The sequence below is a fragment of the Eucyclogobius newberryi genome, unplaced genomic scaffold (genome assembly GCF_026437365.1).
Source record: "Eucyclogobius newberryi isolate DKJ021-1_F unplaced genomic scaffold, fEucNew1.0.hap1 SCAF_22, whole genome shotgun sequence".
Classification (NCBI taxonomy): domain Eukaryota; kingdom Metazoa; phylum Chordata; class Actinopteri; order Gobiiformes; family Gobiidae; genus Eucyclogobius; species Eucyclogobius newberryi.
In genome coordinates, this window is record NW_027315857.1 from 4,461,761 (window position 1) to 4,483,175 (window position 21,415).

General features: G+C 47.2%; 1 protein-coding gene across 1 annotated transcript in view; it reads right to left on the reverse strand.

The window, feature by feature from the left end:
* dnah2 (dynein, axonemal, heavy chain 2) overlaps positions 1-21,415 on the reverse strand; it is a 208,609-nt gene that overhangs the window by 12,332 nt on the left and 174,862 nt on the right. Inside the window, exons 81-85 of the mRNA XM_072458523.1 lie at positions 18,224-18,482; positions 16,210-16,361; positions 11,940-12,054; positions 10,478-10,654; positions 2,977-3,051 (exon numbers count right to left, since the gene is read on the reverse strand). Of these exons, the coding sequence (XP_072314624.1) occupies positions 2,977-3,051; positions 10,478-10,654; positions 11,940-12,054; positions 16,210-16,361; positions 18,224-18,482 (778 nt within the window). The remainder of the gene's footprint in view (positions 1-2,976; positions 3,052-10,477; positions 10,655-11,939; positions 12,055-16,209; positions 16,362-18,223; positions 18,483-21,415) is intronic.

Here is a 21,415-nt window from a genome sequence, read left to right on the forward strand (position 1 = left end):
TCTTTCTACTTCAGGAAGGCTCCTCCCAATGGGCGGGTCTTACCACAGAACAGTATTAATATCGGAGTTCTCGATCTAAATTCTTTTATTGACAATGACTCTTGGATGAGAGTCGAAACGTCTATTTTTTCTAACTGAGTCCAGATGACTACAACTGAAGCTTTTTCTACTATAACTTCAACATAGTTATCTAATATTTTAACAATTTCTCTAATATTTTTTGAAAATTGGGAAAATAAAGAAATGGGTCGATAATTACAAGTCAAATGTTTGTCACCGCCTTTGTACAAGAGAATAACCTTTGCTATTTTCATTTGGTTTGGAACAATTCCTGTTTTAAAAGATTGGTTACAGATAAAAGTCAATGTGAACTCTGTGTTCAATTCCACTGTTTCCCGGATATGGATAGAAAGAGAAGAGGATTTGTGATAAAATGTAAATATATGATTATATTTGTGTGTTAAAAGTTATCTGCATCATTAGCCTGGGGGGAGGGAAAGGCATGTATTTCTAATAACATGTGTGAAGATGTTGTAGAAGCAGCCGTGAGGAATGTTCCTCCCATCCTGGGGACCAGATGGGTAGAACATTCACCAAGGTTTTTATCTCTAAAGATAATACCAAAGAGTCGTAAAAGACAAGTGCCTTGATGTGAAGCTGACCAATGAGAAATGTGACCCGCCTCCTTTTTATGTGTGATTTTAATCAAATGACTTGTAAGAGGGAGGAACGCTGAGAGTGATTTTGGAAAGTCGTTCAGGTTGCTTACAACATCTTGACTCGGCTAAGCCTTCCTCTCCCTTGCAAGCCACACAAAAGACTGACGTTTGTGTGTCGTTTAATATTCTAAGTTGAATTATGTTCTCTGACTGTTAAGTAATAGCATTGATTCATGTGTAATTTCTTGACAGGATTGTATTGTTATTGAGGTTTGAAGAGGACGGTGTTTTATTGCTTTTTTCCGAATACTCAAAATAAAAATGACACTCAAAATCTGCTTTCTTTATTGTATTTGTATATTTTCATCAATGAAACAAAACATAATACATTAACATTGAAATGGAAGTTAAACTTAAAGCACCAAATATGGTATAGCAGAGTAGTCACGTGGTGCGTCACTCTCTCCAGGGGGCGCTGCAGGGAAACTAAATACTTCATCAGGAATGCTTATTGTATATTTGTAGCCTTGTCATTTTGTGCTAGATTGTCTCAGGGGCCTCTTTGCACAGCCTACACCTCGAGTCTTGTCTGGTGTGGTAGATCTGGGCCTCTGGTGCTCAGGGCCTGCTCCGGTGCTGCCATGATCAGGGCCTCCGTGAAGTCCTTCATTCCGGCCGGCTCTAGCCATTGGTAAGATTTCGTGATATCAGCCACTTCAGTTATGTTCCGGTGGTACATCCCATGTAGGGGCGTGTCCTCCAATGATGGTCCCTCCTTCAACAACTCATCCTCTGTTCCCTATTGCCTGACACATTTACTGAGCACGTTATCTGTTGGGGCCTTGTCCTTGATGTACTTGATCACTATCCACAACATCCTGGATGGTGGCTCTCCACTGATGTCGATGCCCTTCTGTGCTTTGCTCATGTATTGATTCATGTGCCCACTTATCTTAGCCACAATGATGACTGACATGAGCTTCCATGTTGTGTAAAGACTTATTGGACAATAGTTGGATGGGATTGAGTGGGTCCAGCTCGACTCAGACGGTCCCTCATCTGCCTGAAGAGTGGGTCCAGCTCCAGTCTCCCTCGTGTCCGTCTGTGAGAGTCGGATCTCTCCTTCACTGGAACTCCTCCAGGTTTCTACGCTTTTTTCCCAAATAGGTTTTTTTTGTAGTTTTTCCTGGCCGAGAAGGAGAGTCTAAGGACAGAGGACCCTGGGACATCGTCCCTCGCCACCACAGACATTGTCTGACTCCATCGCCACCACAGACATTGTTGATTCATTTCTCCCTGTGGCCCTCAGAGGCAACTGTTGTTGTGATTTTGGGCCTTACAAAAATAAATTGATTTGATTTGATTTGATGATTGTGCCCTTGGAGGGATCTTTCAGGATCAGGATAGTTCACCCTTCGGTTAGCCATTCAAGGTGAGTCCCATCCATTAGCAGCTGGTTCATTTGTGCTGCCAGACGCTCAGGGAGTGTTGTGAGTGTCTTTAGTCAGTATGCATGAATCAAATCAGAGCCCGGTGCGGTCCAGTTTTTCATACCAAACACGTTTTTAGACACTTTCTTGGATGTCTGCCACTGTGATGATAACTGGGTTCTGTTTAGGGAGGTTGCTGTGGTCCGCTCTTAGTTCCATCAGCCACTGTGCATCAATGTTATGTGTTGCCTCTTTTTCCTATTTACTTTTCCACTACCTTTCGCCGGTTTGTTTGGCAGTTTCGAGTGCTTCAGGTATGGGCATCTGGGTGTACCTCTCGGGTACTTGTTTTTTCATTGCACCTCTCTCAACCTCTGGCCTTTGGCTCACTTTTCTCCACACTTGGTTGATTTTAGCCTCTAACCTTCGTTTCCATGGTGGGTATTGTTTCTCATGGCTCCCATGGTTGCTCCTACAGCCAAGCATCTCTAGGATCACTGCAGCTGAGGTGTAAAGTAGATGTAAAAAGTAGTGACCCAAATAATTACTCAAGTTTAGAGAAACTAATACTTAATAGTTTGGACGTAAAGACAACACATCAAATAATGCACATATTCTGGTACTTCCTTTCATATCTGAAAGTAAGTTGCAAGAGTTTAAGCATTTAATGTTGTTCATACAACTTTTGTCTGGAATTAGTACTGTACTTCAAACTAAATATTACTCAAGAGTAAAAGGTTTCAGAAAATGATTCTGAAAATAAATGTAACTGAGATAACATGATAAACATGGAATGTGTCTGGAATAATTGCATTGTATTGTCATGCAAATCTTTCCCAGTGCTTTGAGCCCATGTTTCCCGTGTATGTGAGGGGGCGTGGCTCTACCTTGGGCGGCTGCAGCAAGTGGCTGTCCTCCACAGTAGATACGATGAACTCCCAGGACAGAGTATCCACAGAGATCTGTCACACACAGTAAGATTGAACATTTCAAGAACGATATGATATAATATAATATAATGGTCATCTGACAGTAAAGTCATTGAGATTTGTGCCAGTTTTTGTTTCATGTGCAGACCCAGTAACCACAGAGCTATGAACCTGGAGGCACTGCTCTGTTACTCAAGTTAGTCCCCAGTCTGAGCTATGTTTTAATTGAATTTGAATTCTTGAGTTGTATATATTTTTTTAAGGAATAAACATAGAACATAGAACACAACACACACACACACTCACACACCCCCTTGTTCTTAACATATCCAGCAGAATAGCTGTCCAATGTAGCAATGTATTGATATAATTGATATATTATTCCCCTTGAAACCCCTCACTTTCTATACTGAAGCTGTGGTATATGTATATATCCCTAACCCATATATAAATAATACATTTCGTAAATTAATACGTAATATAGGGTTGATCAATGTCTGAAGAGAGATTAATCCTAATGTCGCAAATATGCAAATGTTTCCAACCCACATAAGATCCAAATAGACTACTTTTTTATATTCAACAAAGCTGGGTCCAAAATGACAAAGGTAGACATTAGATCTAAGTGATCATGCTCTTATTTACATTACTGTAGATTTAATGCTAATCAACTCAATGACCCACATTTTTTAAAAATGATGACAAAGGACATTGAGACGTATGTAGAGGAAAAAAACAAAAGTTTCTCCACTCGTTCTCTGGGATGCAGCAAAGGCAGTTTTGAGGGGCAGTGTAATTGCTGTCGCCTCAGCTAAAAAGAAACAAAGGCAGAAAGGATTTGCAGAACAAACTAAAGCTGTTGAAATCTAAACATGACAAAAACAAGGATCCTCAAATGCTACAGGTAATTAAAAAGACACGGGGTGAGATGAATGACCTGGACTCGAAGTAGCTCTTCACCAAATAAAGATATTATGAAAGAAGTTCAAAATTAACAAAATGATCAGCTTGGAACCTTGGTAAAATGTATTTGTATAGCACCTTTCACAGACAGAAGTGCTTCACAAAAACACAGAATGACATTATAAAAACACAGAGAACTTACAACAGTACACATACAATAATATACAGTCAAATAAGTCTCTGATTAGAAAAACTTAGAAAACAACAGGCAGAAAGAACAATTTTTAAAATATGAGATGGACAGAATAATTTTAATCAAACAAGACCTTCTACAAGAAACCTTTCACCAACAAAGAAGAAAAACAAGTCAAGTCATTTCATGTGGTAAATTGAGAGTGTCAAAAATAAACATTCTTTTTTTTTTTCTTTTTAAAGGAGCTGAAATAACAACTATTGAAATTCAAAGTGCAATCAAGAGACTGAAAAACAATAAATATACCCGGGGAGTGACAGGTTCACCTCAGAGTGGTATTTAAAAGGCACACTTACTCCTTTGCTTTCATCAACTTTTAACTGGGCCCTTAAAAAGATCCCTCTGAGGCTGCCCCAAATAAATTGTCTGTTTGCTGTAACCCGACCCAACATTTTTCCAGTGGGTCGGTCGGTAGATAAATTATTTTTTTTTTTAACTTTGAAGGCAAAAAAAAATATTCAAATTTTGTCATTTTTTGACTCGGAGTGACCGCCAGGGGTCAGGCTTCAGCAGTCAATGACGGAAAACGTCTCGATCAACCCGATCGGGAGACTAAATCTCCCGATTTTAAGATAATTTTCAATCAACCTTTTGTACGTTGTTAACCTTTATTTGGTAGCGAAGGCGAGCGGGGGGAACATGCGGGGGATATGGGCGCCGCCATCTTTGTTGTGATGACGCTGCTGGGCGTGTTTCAATCCCAGAATGCAATGCGCAAGGCAAATTTAAATCACATGTAAGGTGGGCAGGGCAGTGGCGCTGACAGAGATAAGTTCAAAGCAAAATAGGTTCTTTCATGCATTGTCTGTTTTGATACAGATGCATATAGAGGACCGTAAATGGGCATGCACTTGCGTTGCGCATTGTGTTATTTGTCCTCTGGGATGAGAGTTAAGTTAACGAGCGCTTAAAAATTAAGCACATTGCGCTTTAGGAAATATCGTGTTGGTGGGTCGGCGAATTATTTGAAAAATAAAGGAATTTGATGTTTTTTTAACGAAATGCTGATATTCATGTTTGAGTCGGCTGGTTTTATATCGGGTCGGTCGGGTTGCGGCAAACAGACATATTATTTTGCTCAGCCTGAGTTGGAAATTAATACCCAAAGAGGGAAGGATCGACTGACTGACTGTGCCTCATACAGACCAATCTCAATTCTGAATGTGGACTATCCTTTACACCTCAATTATGTCCAAAAGAATGGAACAAATACTTCCAAATTTAATTTACTATGATCAGACAGATCCTTACACATAATGAACCACATACAAAAACAACAAAACAAAGCTGTAATAAGTCTGGATGCTCAAAAAGCTTTTGATTCTGTTAGCTGGCCTTATTCATTTAAAGTGCCAACCAACCACATTTAAAATGCATGATTTAGTACTTAAAAACATTAGGGCACTTTACGATTGTCCAACATCAAAAATAAAAATTAACGGTCACTTGACTTGCTGACTTTGGAAAGAGAGGCGAGACAGGGTTGTGCTTGGTCCTCCCTGTTCTTTGCTTTGTACTTGGAATCATTGGCCCAATATATTAGACATTAGTCATAAACAATTTATAGTGTCTCAATTGAGGGGACAGAACATAAAACAGCCTGCTACGCAGATGATGTCTGGGTATTGAAATTTATGGTATGGTCAGATATAGTAAATGTGATTTCCGTCATGAAATTAGTCCATAGTCTGTACAAAAACCTGAAATTCTCTCTTATTGGTGACCCCTCTGTCCTTTAGAAAGACTTAACCATGAAACCGAATCTGTTAAATATTTAGGTGTGGTACTTCATACAGAACTATCTACAATCTTAGACAAAAACTATACTCCTCTTTTCTCCACTGTAAAGAAAGACCTTCCCATACTTACTACGTAATGGATGATTTTTTTGGCCCCGAGTCTCATTTCCACGTGGCGTGGACGGCCGATTAGTCCTGCCACGTATCAATCATAGAACTCACCTATCGCTCACCTGCAGCCGCGTGCGGCTTGTCCCCACGTTTCCGCGTGTCTAAGCGCATTGATCTATCATAATATAGTTCCCTCAGTGTACGGGACAAAGTGAAGACGGAGAAAGACAGTTCGAGCTGTCTCTGAAGAGACGGAAATCTACGGGAGACGAGAAATGCGATGCGATCCGTCGCGCTAATAAACAAACGCACGTGTGTGTTGTATCAGTCCACACGGGGGAGTGGCATGTGCACGGGGGAGTGGCATGAGCACGGGGGAGTGGCCTGCGCACGTCCGCCTGAGTTCTCAAATCGCCGAAAAATCGTCCATTACGCCTTTAAGTCTATGTCAAAGGATTGAAACCATAAAAAATTATGTTTTACCCAGAATTCTCTATCTATTCCAGACTCCAGATGAGTGGAATAAAACAATCTCTAGATTTGTGTGGCAAGGCAGGAAACCTCGAATCGAACAATACAATTATCAAAAGAAAAAGGAGGTTGGGGTTTACCTTGTCTGAAAAATTACTTTATTTCAGTGTAGAAAAAGATTCAGTTGTAGTCATCTGGACTCCTATTCTATGGTAAGCCCTGCCCACCGGGCAGGCCCTCCTGATGAAAAAAGGTTGTTGGTTTCAATAGAAACGTACACCTCTTTGTATTCTATGAAACTAGCCTATTGTTTACTATCAGTCCTTTAATGGGCTATTAGTTTCCCTTATGTTCTAGTCTCACTCTCTTTCTCTTCCCTGAGGAATTAGCATCCGAATGCCCTGGACGTCTACCTCTCCAGGGATTCAAAATTTCATTATAAACAACAGGATGGTCTTTCTTTTTTAACAAAAATGGCCTCTTTAACCCCTCTTTCAAACCATATTGTTCTTAGGGTGAACCAGTTTTTGTCTTAAAGTGTTGCCTGGTTTAAAATAAACAGGGACTTCGTGTTGTCTAACAATTCTTTGAAATTTTTCCGATAGTCCCGAGACATAAGTGATAGAAACACCCTTCCTTCTCTGTTCTGTTTCCCTTTTGTCCTGCTTTTTTGGTTCTTTTCACTCTGTTGAGAGCCTAAACGGGGTAACCAAGGCTGAGAGAGCATTCCAGACATGTTTTTCCTCTTCCCTCTTGCCCTCTGAGCTGGTGGGCACCTCTTGGGTTCTGTGTTTTAAAGTTCTGATCACTCCCAGCTTGTGCTGTAGTGGATGGTTAGAGCCAAAGAGCAGATACTGATCCGTGTGTAGGTTTCCTATATACTGCACTGCACTGCACTGCACTGCACTACACTACACTACAATCAAGAAAGGCCAAGCAATTCTCCTTAGTCTTGTCTTGAAAACCTGATATGGGTCCACAGCACATATTCATGTGCAATTACTGTTGTGATCACATGCAATGGGATTTATGTATTTATTTATATTTATTTTTATCTTTTTTATCTATTATTTTTCCCCTCCATCCTTTGTTGGGAAATGGGAGGTTTTGTCTATGGGAGTTTTTGTTTATAGGAGATCTTCTACTTTCAAACTTCCTATAAGTGATCTGTTCTTTTCTTCTGTATCTACCTCTGTATCTACCTGCGTTGCATCAATGAAATTTCCCCATGTTTGGACAATAAAGGATTATCTTATTTTATCTTATCTTAGCATTGATGTGCTCTGAGAAGCTTCCAGCTCTTGTTTCGAATGTATCATCAACGTAGCAAAACCAAAGCTACTTTATTTCAGCTCAATTCAGAGCGTTGCTGTGCTGGTGTGATCCAGATTATGAAGGTCTGGATTACAAAAGGTTTAAAGATCCCATATCATGCTATTTTTCCTGTTTCATAGTCTACCCTAAAGGTATATTTGATAATAATAAGTGTTGTGCAACACCCATAACATTATAGTTATGAAATAACACCCATATCTTGGACCCGCTCACAAACCCGGAAATGCAGACGGCTTAGTTTGAGATTGGCCTCCCCCGCCCACCCCGTGACGTAGTCTCAGCGAGAGTGTGTGTCCCCGCCCACCCCGTGACGTAGTCTCAGCGTGAGCGTGTGTCCCCGCCCACCCCGTGACGTAGTCTCAGCGTGAGCGTGTGTCCCCGCCCACCCCGTGACGTAGTCTCAGCGAGAGTGTGTGTCCCCGCCCACCCCGTGACGTAGTCTCAGCGTGAGCGTGTGTCCCCGCCCACCCCGTGACGTAGTCTCAGCGTGAGCGTGTGTCCCAGCCCACCCCGTGACGTAGTCTCAGCGTGAGCGTGTGTCCCCGCCCACCCCGTGACGTAGTCTCAGCGTGAGCGTGTGTCCCCGCCCACCCCGTGACGTAGTCTCAGCGTGAGCGTGTGTCTCCGCCCACCCCGTGACGTAGTCTCAGCGAGAGTGTGTGTCCCCGCCCACCCCGTGACGTAGTCTCAGCGTGAGCGTGTGTCCCCGCCCACCCCGTGACGTAGTCTCAGCGTGAGCGTGTGTCCCCGCCCACCCCGTGACGTAGTCTCAGCGTGAGCGTGTGTCCCCGCCCACCCCGTGACGTAGTCTCAGCGTGAGCGTGTGTCCCCGCCCACCCCGTGACGTAGTCTCAGCGTGAGCGTGTGTCCCCGCCCACCCCGTGACGTAGTCTCAGCATGAGCGTGTGTCTCCGCCCACCCCGTGACGTAGTATCAGCGTGAGCGTGTGTCCCCGCCCACCCCGTGACGTAGTCTCAGCGTGAGCGTGTGTCTCCGCCCACCCCGTGACGTAGTATCAGCGTGAGCGTGTGTCCCCGCCCACCCCGTGACGTAGTCTCAGCGTGAGCGTGTGTCTCCGCCCACCCCGTGACGTAGTCTCAGCGTGAGCGTGTGTCCCAGCCCACCCCGTGACGTAGTCTCAGCGAGAGCGTGTGTCCCCGCCCACCCCGTGACGTAGTCTCAGCGTGAGCGTGTGTCCCCGCCCACCCCGTGACATAGTCTCAGTGTGAGCGTGTGTCCCCGCCCACCCCGTGACGTAGTCTCAGCGAGAGTGTGTGTCCCCGCCCACCCCGTGACGTAGTCTCAGCGTGAGCGTGTGTCCCCGCCCACCCCGTGACGTAGTCTCAGCGAGAGTGTGTCCCCGCCCACCCCGTGACGTAGTCTCAGCGTGAGCGTGTGTCTCCGCCCACCCCGTGACGTAGTCTCAGCGTGAGCGTGTGTCCCAGCCCACCCCGTGATGTAGTCTCAGCGTGAGCGTGTGTCCCAGCCCACCCCGTGACGTAGTCTCAGCGTGAGCGTGTGTCCCCGCCCACCCCGTGACATAGTCTCAGCATGAGCGTGTGTCTCCGCCCACCCCGTGACGTAGTCTCAGCGTGAGCGTGTGTCCCCGCCCACCCCGTGACGTAGTCTCAGCGAGAGCGTGTGTCCCCCGCCCACCCCGTGACGTAGTCTCAGCGTGAGCGTGTGTCCCCCGCCCACCCCGTGACGTAGTCTCAGCGAGAGCGTGTGTCCCCCGCCCACCCCGTGACGTAGTCTCAGCGTGAGCGTGTGTCCCCCGCCCACCCCGTGACGTAGTCTCAGCGAGAGCGTGTGTCCCCGCCCACCCCGTGACGTAGTCTCAGCGTGAGCGTGTGTCTCCGCCCACCCCGTGACGTAGTCTCAGCGTGAGCGTGTGTTCCCGCCCACCCCGTGACGTAGTCTCAGCGTGAGCGTGTGTCCCCGCCCACCCCGTGACGTAGTCTCAGCGTGAGCGTGTGTTCCCGCCCACCCCGTGACGTAGTATCAGCGTGAGCGTGTGTCTCCGCCCACCCCGTGACGTAGTCTCAGCGTGAGCGTGTGTTCCCGCCCACCCCGTGACGTAGTCTCAGCGTGAGCGTGTGTTCCCGCCCACCCCGTGACGTAGTCTCAGCGTGGATATGGACTCAAAATCCAAAATCTTGTTCTTCATAGCCTCGTTCTCTGCCTGCAATTTCTTCACCTGGGTTCTCAGCTCCTGCAACTCTGTATTGTCTGAAATGTGTTGTTCCGCCTCAGTGGCTCGCTGGTCGTCTCCTTCCGACTTGAGGCCCGCCAGATCGGCTTTTATTTTGTCAAAGCTTGTTTCCACTCTCTGCCCATCGCCTCACCTCTCATGCTGCGTTTCACGTAACATGTGGGCCATATGGGAACCCAGCGAGTCTGAACCGGGGACAGGGCTCATTTGTGTGGTGGGGGGCGTCTCTTCAGGAGCCCCGTTAGCCATATTAGCATAATTAGCTTTGGGTCTTTTCTGCCAATGTTACCGTCCGTCAGCTTTGATTGTGCCTCCACATGGCAGGCATATGTGCTAGCCACTCAACCACAAGCAGCACCGAATTCTTGCATTTTCATACCTTCACATGTGTCTGTGTTTAAAGTGTCACCATGGTAACTCCTGATGGGCACTCACATTGTGTTGGCGGGCGGCGGACTGCAGCACGGCCGTCAGAAAGCTGTTGGGGAAGGTGAAGCCAGACAGCCAGAACAGAGTCGGGGGCACAGTGGTCTCTGCCCATGAGGCGAACTGAGCCACGCGCTGGCACAGGTCCCTGGTCCAGGCTGCCAGGGGCTTGAGGGATGGGTACACCTGGGGACATCCCATAAGAGACACGGGACGGGTTTGAAAAGGCTTAATCACAATGGGGACGTGAGGAAATGGTCAGCAAATCAGAGAGTATTTGAGGAAAAGGCTTCAGAGTTAATGCTAGGCCGCAATTATGAGAAAGTAAGAGAGGAGAAGAGGAGGAAAGCAGAAAGACGAGAGTTGTTATTTTGCAGGGGAATGAGAAATAAGGAAGGGAGAAGAGAGTTGTGACAATGAGTGGAGAGAGTAGAAGAGGAAATAAGAGGAGAGAGGGAGATAATTGTAGACATGAGGAGAGTATAGAGAAGAGAAGTAAGGAGAAGAGTCATGACAGGAGAGGAGAGAAGAGAAGAGGGGAAAATACAGGGGATTGAGAAGCAAGGAAGAGAGAGAAGCGACAGTGAGGAGAGGCTAGAAGAGCAAAAAGAGGAAATAGGAAAAGAGAAGGAGAAACGTGGAGACAGGAGGAGAGTAGGAAAAAAAGGTGGAAGGTGAGAAAGAAGATAAGCAGGAAAAGTGTACATTTGTAGGATAGAAGGAAATAAGATGAGGTATGAAAAGTGGAGACAGGAGGATTCGAGAGAGGAGCAAGAAGGTGGAGAGAGGAGCTAGATGAAGCAATGAAAGAAGACAAGGGTGGGGGGAGAAAAATGGAGGAAAGTAAAGGAGAAGAGGACAGAGGAGGCCACGTGATGCACCCAGACAGACTAAAAGTTAAGACGAGTGAGCAAAATTGTCCTGAAGTAGTGTAATAAAGGCCAGAAGCTTCTTCAAAAGGAGAGAGCTCCACATTCAGCTGAACTCAGGGGGAGCAGGTCCTGATAGACCGACCTCCAGAACTCAACAGAAAAAGAAAGGGTAGCAGAGCACAGTGAGGTTAAAGTGGATCATGTCAAATAGAAGAAGTTACTAAAAGCTGAGAATTATTTAAAAACTGAAAACTCAAAAATATTGAGCTGATTTCTACCATTACCATTAATTTAGTGGTTTGCCGCTCTTTTAAGTGACTTCAATGAAGTACATGTGTGGCGAACTAATACCACAGACTAAAATATCTTTTACATCTTGAGCTCTTTGGACACATTTTCTGTCACGTCTTCCAGTTGCTTCCAGTGCATTTGTTTTCCATTACTTTTCCTCTAGAATAAAGAAACATTATTCAGTCGTAAAAAGTGTGAAGTTTAGGTCCCTGTGTATTAAAAGTCCTATATTATGCAAAAAGCACTGTGTAAAGACCTGAATTTCATATTTTTTGTAAATCTACAAACGTATGTGTGTCATGCCATACCTTCTCCCACAGGGGGGGCACTCGAGCGTCATGAATACAGTTGAAGGTCTCCTCCAGACTGGGAGACATTACCACTAACCCCTTGATGCCTTTCTGTAGTTTGATGATGGATGACCTGAAACACAAAACAATTGAATCAGTTTACAGTTCATAGCATTATCAATATATCACTGCATTATTGATATATTATTAGCAGCGTATGGAGCTCAACATTCCCACACACTTCAAGGCATGTCGAGGTTCCGGAAGTAAATTTCCCATGGATTTTTGTATTTGATTTTTTGTTAAAAAACTACTTCAAAAGCCAACGTGGGCGACGGTAGTGACACCTGGAGAGGGTGAACGGTGTTTGTCCATAATAAACACCATATTTGAGATCAGGGCCATCACCTGGCACCGTAGGCCGGAGGTTGTTGATCGACTTTGTTGTCATGTCTGACTTTCGGCCGTGTGTCTTGGACACCCGGGTTAAGCGCACTGTTCCCTCTAAACTGTGTCCATGCACAATTGTGCACCGCTCCAAAGGTCTCTGAATATCTGCACTGCACACAAAATTAAATCCAACTTGAATTGAAAATAAATGAAACACAGAAAATCAGAGGGAGATGAGAGGAGGAGAGGAGAGACAGGGGGATGAGAGGAGGAGAGACAGGGGGATGAGAGAAGGAGCTGGAGACAGAATCAGAATTGGGTTTATTGCCATTTGTCGAAGTGGTGATATGTACATAATAAAATATAAAGTTATGTAGTGCAATAGGAAGTCACAGTGCAGTGAGTGCAAGGTGCTTAGGCAGTGTTCATGAGTTCAACGGGAGAGGGAAAGAAACTGTTCTTGTGACGGGAGGTTCTGGTCCGAATGGACCGTAGCCACCTGACTGAGGGGAGTGGCCTCCTGCCTGAGGGGAGAGGCCTCCTGCCTGAGGGGAGTGGCTCAAATAGTCCGTGTCCAGGGTGAGAAGGGTCGGCGGTGATCCCATCTGCACTGGAAACGTACAGGTTCTGCAGAGATGGAAGTCCGCGGCCGATCACATTCTCAGCAGAGCGCACAATGCGCTGTAGTCTCTGTTTGTCCCAGGCTGTGGCTCCAGCGTACTACATGATAATGGAGGAGGTGATGGAGGAGGTGAGGATGGACTCAATGATGGCCGTGTAGAACTGGACCATCATCTCCGCTGTCAGATTGGCTTTCCTCAGCTGCAGCAGGAAGTACATCCTCTGCTGGGCCTTCCCGGTGAGAGAGCAGATGGTGGGCCCCCACTTGAGGTCCCGGGTGATGGTGGTCAAGAAAGTGGAGGGAGTCCTCAGTGGAGATGGGGGAGTCTGAGATGGTGAGGGGGGGCTGGGAGGCTGTGACTTTCCTGAAGTCCGCAATCATCTCCACTGTCTTCTGGGCGTTGAACTCCAGATTGTTACTGCTGCACCAGCCGGTCCACCTCCCTCCTGTAGACAGACTCATCCTCGTCCCAGATGAGCCCGATGAGGGTGGTGTCGTCCGCAAACTTAATTCGTTTTACGGAGTCATGGCTGGAGGTGCAGCAGTTTGTGTACAGGGAGAAGAGCAGGGGAGAAAGTACACAGCCTTGTGGAGCCCCTGTGCTGATAGTCCCAGTGTCTGAGACATTTTTCCCCAGCCGCACGCACTGCCTCCGATCCATCAGGAAGTCTGTGCTCCCCCAGCAGGTGGAGTCGGTGCTCCCCCTGCAGGTGGAGTCTGTGCTCCCCCTGCAGGTGGAGTCGGTGCTCCCCCTGCAGGTGGAGTCTGTGCTCCCCCTGCAGGTGGAGTCTGTGCTCCCCCTGCAGGTCGAGTTGGTGCTCCCCCTGCAGGTGGAGTCGGTGCTCCCCCTGCAGGTGGAGTCGGGCTCGGAGCAGAGCAGGAGGATGGTGTTGATGCAGAGCTGAAGTCCACAAACAGGATCCTGGCGTAGGTTCCCGGGGAGTCCAGGTGCTGCGGGGTGAAGTGGAGTGCCAGGTTGATGGCGTCTTCCACAGACCTGTTGGTTCTATAGGCAAACTGCAGGGGGTCCAGCAGGGGGTCCAGCAGGGGGAGGTGAAGGACTTGAGTTGGGGGAGGACCAGGTCCTCAAATGACTTCATGACTACAGACGTCTGCGTCACAGGTCTGTGGTCATTAAGTCCAGTGATCCGGGGCTTCTTGGGGACTGGGACGATGATGGACGACTTGAGGCTGGGACATGGCATGACTCCAGGAGGTGTTAAAAATACCAGTGAAGACAGGGGCCAGCTCGCCTGCGCAGTGTCTTAAGGTAGCTGGGAGGAGGAGAGGAGAGACAGGGGGATGAGAGGAGGAGAGGAGAGAGAGGGAGATGAGAGGAGGAGAGGAGAGACAAAGGGAGATAAGAGGAGGAAAGAGGGAGCTGAGAGGAGAGACAGAGGGAGATGAGAGGAGGAGAGAGGGAGATGAGAGGAGGAGAGGAGGGGAGGAGAGACAGGGGGATGAGAGGAGAGGAGAGGAGAGACAAAGGGAGATAAGAGGAGGAAAGAGGGAGATGAGAGTCTCTGTGTTGGGTCAGTTCATGGCTTTATGCACAAACCAATGAAAGAGTGAAAATCTGTGAAAGTCTCTTTCATTGACACTGACACTGACACTGCATCTATAGATGTGAACATTAGGCTGCTATTATTTCAGGTTCATTTAGGATGTGTACAGTGCAGGGCTGTGCTCAATATAGTAATATCGTGATAGACTTCTTGGCAATACGTGTATCGATACAGAGATGTGTATCGTGATACACTAAAAACAACATAAAGTCATTAGAAATATCAGAGCTACACTTTTGAACATACAGACTGTGGAAACAAGGCCAAGTCTGAGGAGCTGAACATGTGACTTCATCATAGGACAGTTCAATTCTGATTCTGAGGACAGTGTAAACATTACATTCTATTCTACTTAATCAAAACTTTCAACCGTTATTAAACGTTTACTAAAAGCTTTTAACAACAGTTTTAAGGGATATCGTGAATCAGGACGCGTATCGTATCACGTTCGCTGCATCGGGATTCGTATTGTATCGCGAAGCAATACCTAGCCCTAGTACAGTATAGTCATAACAATTATTATTATCATTACTATGCATATTTATTTCAGTTATAATACCAATATAACATCTCAAGATTGTGGGGGCGCTCCTGAAAAAGTTTGAGAAGTCATTGATAAATAATGTCCATAACGTGGTTGTTTTCCATAAAACAATTCTTAACACTTTAGTAAGTTTCAGATTGTAATTAAAGCTAAAGTCTAGCTAAAGTCTAGAGGTGTTTAGTGTCTACAAGGGTTGACAAAAGTATTGAAAAACAAATTGATACTTATTGACACTACAAGAATCAAGTAAATTCTCATTTGAACAAGTCACATAAAAGATCACATAAACAGGACAAAAGTCGACCTTTCCTGAACAGTTTTAGAATTATCCGGATCTTTAGTAGAACTAGTATAAGATCAAACTGCAACATAAAAAGGGCCATTATTTACTGTTGTGGTACATTCTACTGTCTAAAAAAGTGTGTTTTATTGTCATAACCAGAGTATTGAGCTTATTCCTAAATTTCAAAATCGAGTTTGACATTTTAGTATCGTGACACTGGGGGATATGGGAAAATGTAATGGGAAATTTCCTTCCTAAACATTGTTGGGTCATTTGACCTTTCACCTTAAATCTCATGTTTAATGGTTTTAGAACTGTTATCATTGAGTTAACGATCTAGAGCCAAGGTTTTTTGCCCAAAATTCTTAGAAACAAGTTGATGTAATCCCACTTTGTCCAGGACTAGAGACTAAAACCAGTGTCCAGATGACTACAACTGAACTGTTATCATTGTTTTACACCGGTCAAGTGGAAGTTTGTCAAACAAAATATTGTGAGTTGAGCTTAGTTCTAAAGCAGAATCACAATGTCCATGTCATCAATAATCAACATTCCTTAGAAAATGCAGGGACAATGGCCGTGTCCCAATACCCACACTACAAACTACACACTTTACTCAAGTGTGCATTAACTGAAAGTGCATGAATTGTGTAGATGCACATGAATGCAGGGGAGGTAAACATGAGAAATGGGGCAGTCTTACTTTTGACAATCATCCCTGTGTAATTGTGTCATAAACGTTTGCACCAGTTTTAGTTCACAGATATACTGGAGAGTCACAGAAATCACACAGACATTAACCATAAAACTGCAGATTCTACCACAAAATTTGGACCCGACGTTCACCTCCAATTGAAAGCTCTCGATATGAGAAATAGTTGTACTTAATGGTGTGGAGCAGTGTGTTGTATCTCTGGATCTCCTGCAGCAGCACCACGTTCAGAGGGGTGGGGTGGTCCCTCAGCACGGCTCTCATGTGCTCGTAGTCCACTGAGTTCGGGATCTTTGTGCTCACGTCAGCCAGAAGCTCCAACACCTGAACATGTGTCAGACGGAAACTTGAACAAAATGTGCTTCTACAAAGTATTCTTCAAACTGTACTAGGGTGTACTAGGCTGTACTAGGGTGTACTAGGGTGTACTAGGGTATACTAGGCTGTACTAGGGTGTACTAGGCTGTACTAGGGTGTACTAGGGTGTACTAGGGTATACTAGGTTGTACTAGGGTGTACTAGGGTGTACTAGGCTGTACTAGGGTGTACTAGGGTATACTAGGCTGTACTAGGGTGTACTAGGCTGTACTAGGGTGTACTAGGCTGTACTAGGGTGTACTAGGGTATACTAGGCTGTACTAGGGTGTACTAGGCTGTACTAGGCTGTACTAGGGTGTACTAGGGTGTACTAGGGTGTACTAGGGTATACTAGGGTATACTAGGCTGTACTAGGGTGTACTAGGGTGTACTAGGCTGTACTAGGGTTTACTAGGGTGTACTAGGGTGTACTAGGCTGTACTAGGGTGTACTAGGGTGTACTAGGCTGTACTAGGGTGTACTAGGGTGCACTAGGGTGTACTAGGGTGTACTAGGGTGTACTAGGGTATACTAGGGTATACTAGGCTGTACTAGGGTGTACTAGGGTGTACTAGGCTGTACTAGGGTGTACTAGGGTGTACTAGGGTATACTAGGCTGTACTAGGGTGTACTAGGGTGTACTAGGCTGTACTAGGGTTTACTAGGGTGTACTAGGGTGTACTAGGCTGTACTAGGGTGTACTAGGGTGTACTAGGCTGTACTAGGGTGTACTAGGGTGCACTAGGGTGTACTAGGGTGTACTAGGGTGTACTAGGGTATACTAGGGTATACTAGGCTGTACTAGGGTGTACTAGGGTGTACTAGGCTGTACTAGGGTGTACTAGGGTGTACTAGGGTATACTAGGCTGTACTAGGGTGTACTAGGGTATACTAGGCTGTACTAGGGTGTACTAGGGTGTACTAGGCTGTACTAGGGTGTACTAGGCTGTACTAGGGTGTACTAGGGTGTACTAGGCTGTACTAGGGTGTACTAGGGTGTACTAGGCTGTACTAGGGTGTACTAGGGTGTACTAGGCTGTACTAGGGTGTACTAGGCTGTACTAGGCTGTACTAGGCTGCACTAGGGTGTACTAGGCTGTACTAGGCTGTACTAGGGTGTACTAGGGTGTACTAGGGTGTACTAGGGTGTACTAGGCTGTACTAGGCTGTACTAGGCTGTACTAGGGTGTACTAGGCTGTACTAGGGTGTACTAGGGTGTACTAGGCTGTACTAGGGTGTATGGTGAGGGGGACATCTTTTGGAACTACTGTATATATTTACTATTGAACATTCTTTCTTTCACCAGTGGAGTTCAAGACCGGACACAGGAAATAATACGCCCACACATTTTCAGCTCACGAGCTACTTTTATATTCGACAAAGCCAAATTATTGTATAATTTAGTATTATTTTTATTGTCAGTATTAAACTGTTTTTTTATTTTTGTTTAACCATAATTAGGCTATAGAAACACAATGCAGGCATTCATGAATACCCTAATATTGTTTATCATATACAAATGTGCAATATAAAAGAGATAATCTGCTATTTAACTCGACCATTTAATACAGTATAGAGTATTTTGAAAATAAAATATACTGACCAGAACTACGCTAAATGATAGAAGGTTGAGCTTAACCAGCACTTCCTCTCTCCTCCTTCCTCTGCGTTACACAGTGAGCGCTTGGCACTTTTCTGCACTTTTCGGCGGGATCGACCCTCATGCCTCTGAGATCGACCGGTAGATCGCGATTGACGCATTGGGCGCCCCTGCTCTATAGTCTTGAGCTACACAGACAGAGCAGTCGAAGTGTATTTGAATGCTCACCCTGTCCTCTTCGCTGGCCCCTGCACTGGCCCCTGCACTGGCCCCTGCACTGGCCCCTGTCGTGCTGCTGACTTGAGGCTGCAGGGATAGCAGGGTGTCAAAGAGGCTGCGTGTCTCTGCAATCTGACAGGCAATGTCCGCATTGGGGTGCTGTCCGAACACCTCGGGGGCCTCTGTGGCAGGAAAGTCACTGATGAACTTAACACAGGAGGCTCGAGAGCAGTCCTGAGGGACGCAGTAGAAAGGCAGCGATGACAACCTGCACCAGGGGAACAGGAGAACATTTAAGAACAAACTGTCACCCTGTTAGACAAACTAATATCCCCCCAGTTCTAATTCACTGATTGACATGTAAAGTTTGCATGCATCAACATAAATCATGCAGAGGCTTCTCCTCCAGGTCGGTACGCTAGGGTAACTTCTCCTCCAGCTCGGTACGCTAGGGTAACTTCTCCTCCAGCTCGGTACGCTAGGGTAACTTCTCCTCCAGCTCGGTACGCTAGGGTAACTTCTCCTCCAGCTCGGTACGCTAGGGTAACTTCTCCTCCAGCTCGGTACGCTAGGGTAACTTCTCCTCCAGCTCGGTACGCTAGGGTAACTTCTCCTCCAGCTCGGTACGCTAGGGTAACTTCTCCTCCAGCTCGGTACGCTAGGGTAACTTCTCCTCCAGCTCGGTACGCTAGGGTAACTTCTCCTCCAGCTCGGTACGCTAGGGTAACTTCTCCTCCAGCTCGGTACGCTAGGGTAACTTCTCCTCCAGCTCGGTACGCTAGGGTAACTTCTCCTCCAGCTCGGTACGCTAGGGTAACTTCTCCACCAGCTCGGTACGCTAGGGTAACTTCTCCTCCAGCTCGGTACGCTAGGGTAACTTCTCCTCCAGCTCGGTACGCTAGGGTAACTTCTCCTCCAGCTCGGTACGCTAGGGTAACTTCTCCTCCAGCTCGGTACGCTAGGGTAACTTCTCCTCCAGCTCGGTACGCTAGGGTAACTTCTCCACCAGCTCGGTACGCTAGGGTAACTTCTCCACCAGCTCGGTACGCTAGGGTAACTTCTCCACCAGCTCGGTACGCTAGGGTAACTTCTCCTCCAGCTCGGTACGCTAGGGTAACTTCTCCTCCAGCTCGGTACGCTAGGGTAACTTCTCCTCCAGCTCGGTACGCTAGGGTAACTTCTCCACCAGCTCGGTACGCTAGGGTAACTTCTCCACCAGCTCGGTACGCTAGGGTAACTTCTCCTCCAGCTCGGTACGCTAGGGTAACTTCTCCTCCAGCTCGGTACGCTAGGGTAACTTCTCCTCCAGCTCGGTACGCTAGGGTAACTTCTCCTCCAGCTCGGTACGCTAGGGTAACTTCTCCTCCAGCTCGGTACGCTAGGTAACTTCTCCTCCAGCTCGGTACGCTAGGGTAACTTCTCCTCCAGCTCGGTACGCTAGGGTAACTTCTCCTCCAGCTCGGTACGCTAGGGTAACTTCTCCTCCAGCTCGGTACGCTAGGGTAACTTCTCCTCCAGCTCGGTACGCTAGGGTAACTTCTCCACCAGCTCGGTACGCTAGGGTAACTTCTCCACCAGCTCGGTACGCTAGGGTAACTTCTCCACCAGCTCGGTACGCTAGGGTAACTTCTCCTCCAGCTCGGTACGCTAGGGTAACTTCTCCTCCAGCTCGGTACGCTAGGGTAACTTCTCCTCCAGCTCGGTACGCTAGGGTAACTTCTCCTCCAGCTCGGTACGCTAGGGTAACTTCTCCTCCAGCTCGGTACGCTAGGGTAACTTCTCCTCCAGCTCGGTACGCTAGGGTAACTTCTCCTCCAGCTCGGTACGCTAGGGTAACTTCTCCACCAGCTCGGTACGCTAGGGTAACTTCTCCACCAGCTCGGTACGCTAGGGTAACTTCTCCTCCAGCTCGGTACGCTAGGGTAACTTCTCCTCCAGCTCGGTACGCTAGGGTAACTTCTCCTCCAGCTCGGTACGCTAGGGTAACTTCTCCACCAGCTCGGTACGCTAGGGTAACTTCTCCACCAGCTCGGTACGCTAGGGTAACTTCTCCTCCAGCTCGGTACGCTAGGGTAACTTCTCCTCCAGCTCGGTACGCTAGGGTAACTTCTCCTCCAGCTCGGTACGCTAGGGTAACTTCTCCTCCAGCTCGGTACGCTAGGGTAACTTCTCCTCCAGCTCGGTACGCTAGGTAACTTCTCCTCCAGCTCGGTACGCTAGGTTAACTTCTCCTCCAGCTCGGTACGCTAGGGTAACTTCTCCTCCAGCTCGGTACGCTAGGGTAACTTCTCCACCAGCTCGGTACGCTAGGGTAACTTCTCCACCAGCTCGGTACGCTAGGGTAACTTCTCCACCAGCTCGGTACGCTAGGGTAACTTCTCCTCCAGCTCGGTACGCTAGGGTAACTTCTCCTCCAGCTCGGTACGCTAGGGTAACTTCTCCTCCAGCTCGGTACGCTAGGGTAACTTCTCCTCCAGCTCGGTACGCTAGGGTAACTTCTCCTCCAGCTCGGTACGCTAGGGTAACTTCTCCTCCAGCTCGGTACGCTAGGGTAACTTCTCCACCAGCTCGGTACGCTAGGGTAACTTCTCCACCAGCTCGGTACGCTAGGGTAACTTCTCCTCCAGCTCGGTACGCTAGGGTAACTTCTCCTCCAGCTCGGTACGCTAGGGTAACTTCTCCTCCAGCTCGGTACGCTAGGGTAACTTCTCCTCCAGCTCGGTACGCTAGGTAACTTCTCCTCCAGCTCGGTACGCTAGGGTAACTTCTCCTCCAGCTCGGTACGCTAGGGTAACTTCTCCTCCAGCTCGGTACGCTAGGGTAACTTCTCCTCCAGCTCGGTACGCTAGGGTAACTTCTCCTCCAGCTCGGTACGCTAGGGTAACTTCTCCTCCAGCTCGGTACGCTAGGGTAACTTCTCCTCCAGCTCGGTACGCTAGGGTAACTTCTCCACCAGCTCGGTACGCTAGGGTAACTTCTCCACCAGCTCGGTACGCTAGGGTAACTTCTCCTCCAGCTCGGTACGCTAGGGTAACTTCTCCTCCAGCTCGGTACGCTAGGGTAACTTCTCCTCCAGCTCGGTACGCTAGGGTAACTTCTCCTCCAGCTCGGTACGCTAGGGTAACTTCTCCACCAGCTCGGTACGCTAGGGTAACTTCTCCACCAGCTCGGTACGCTAGGGTAACTTCTCCTCCAGCTCGG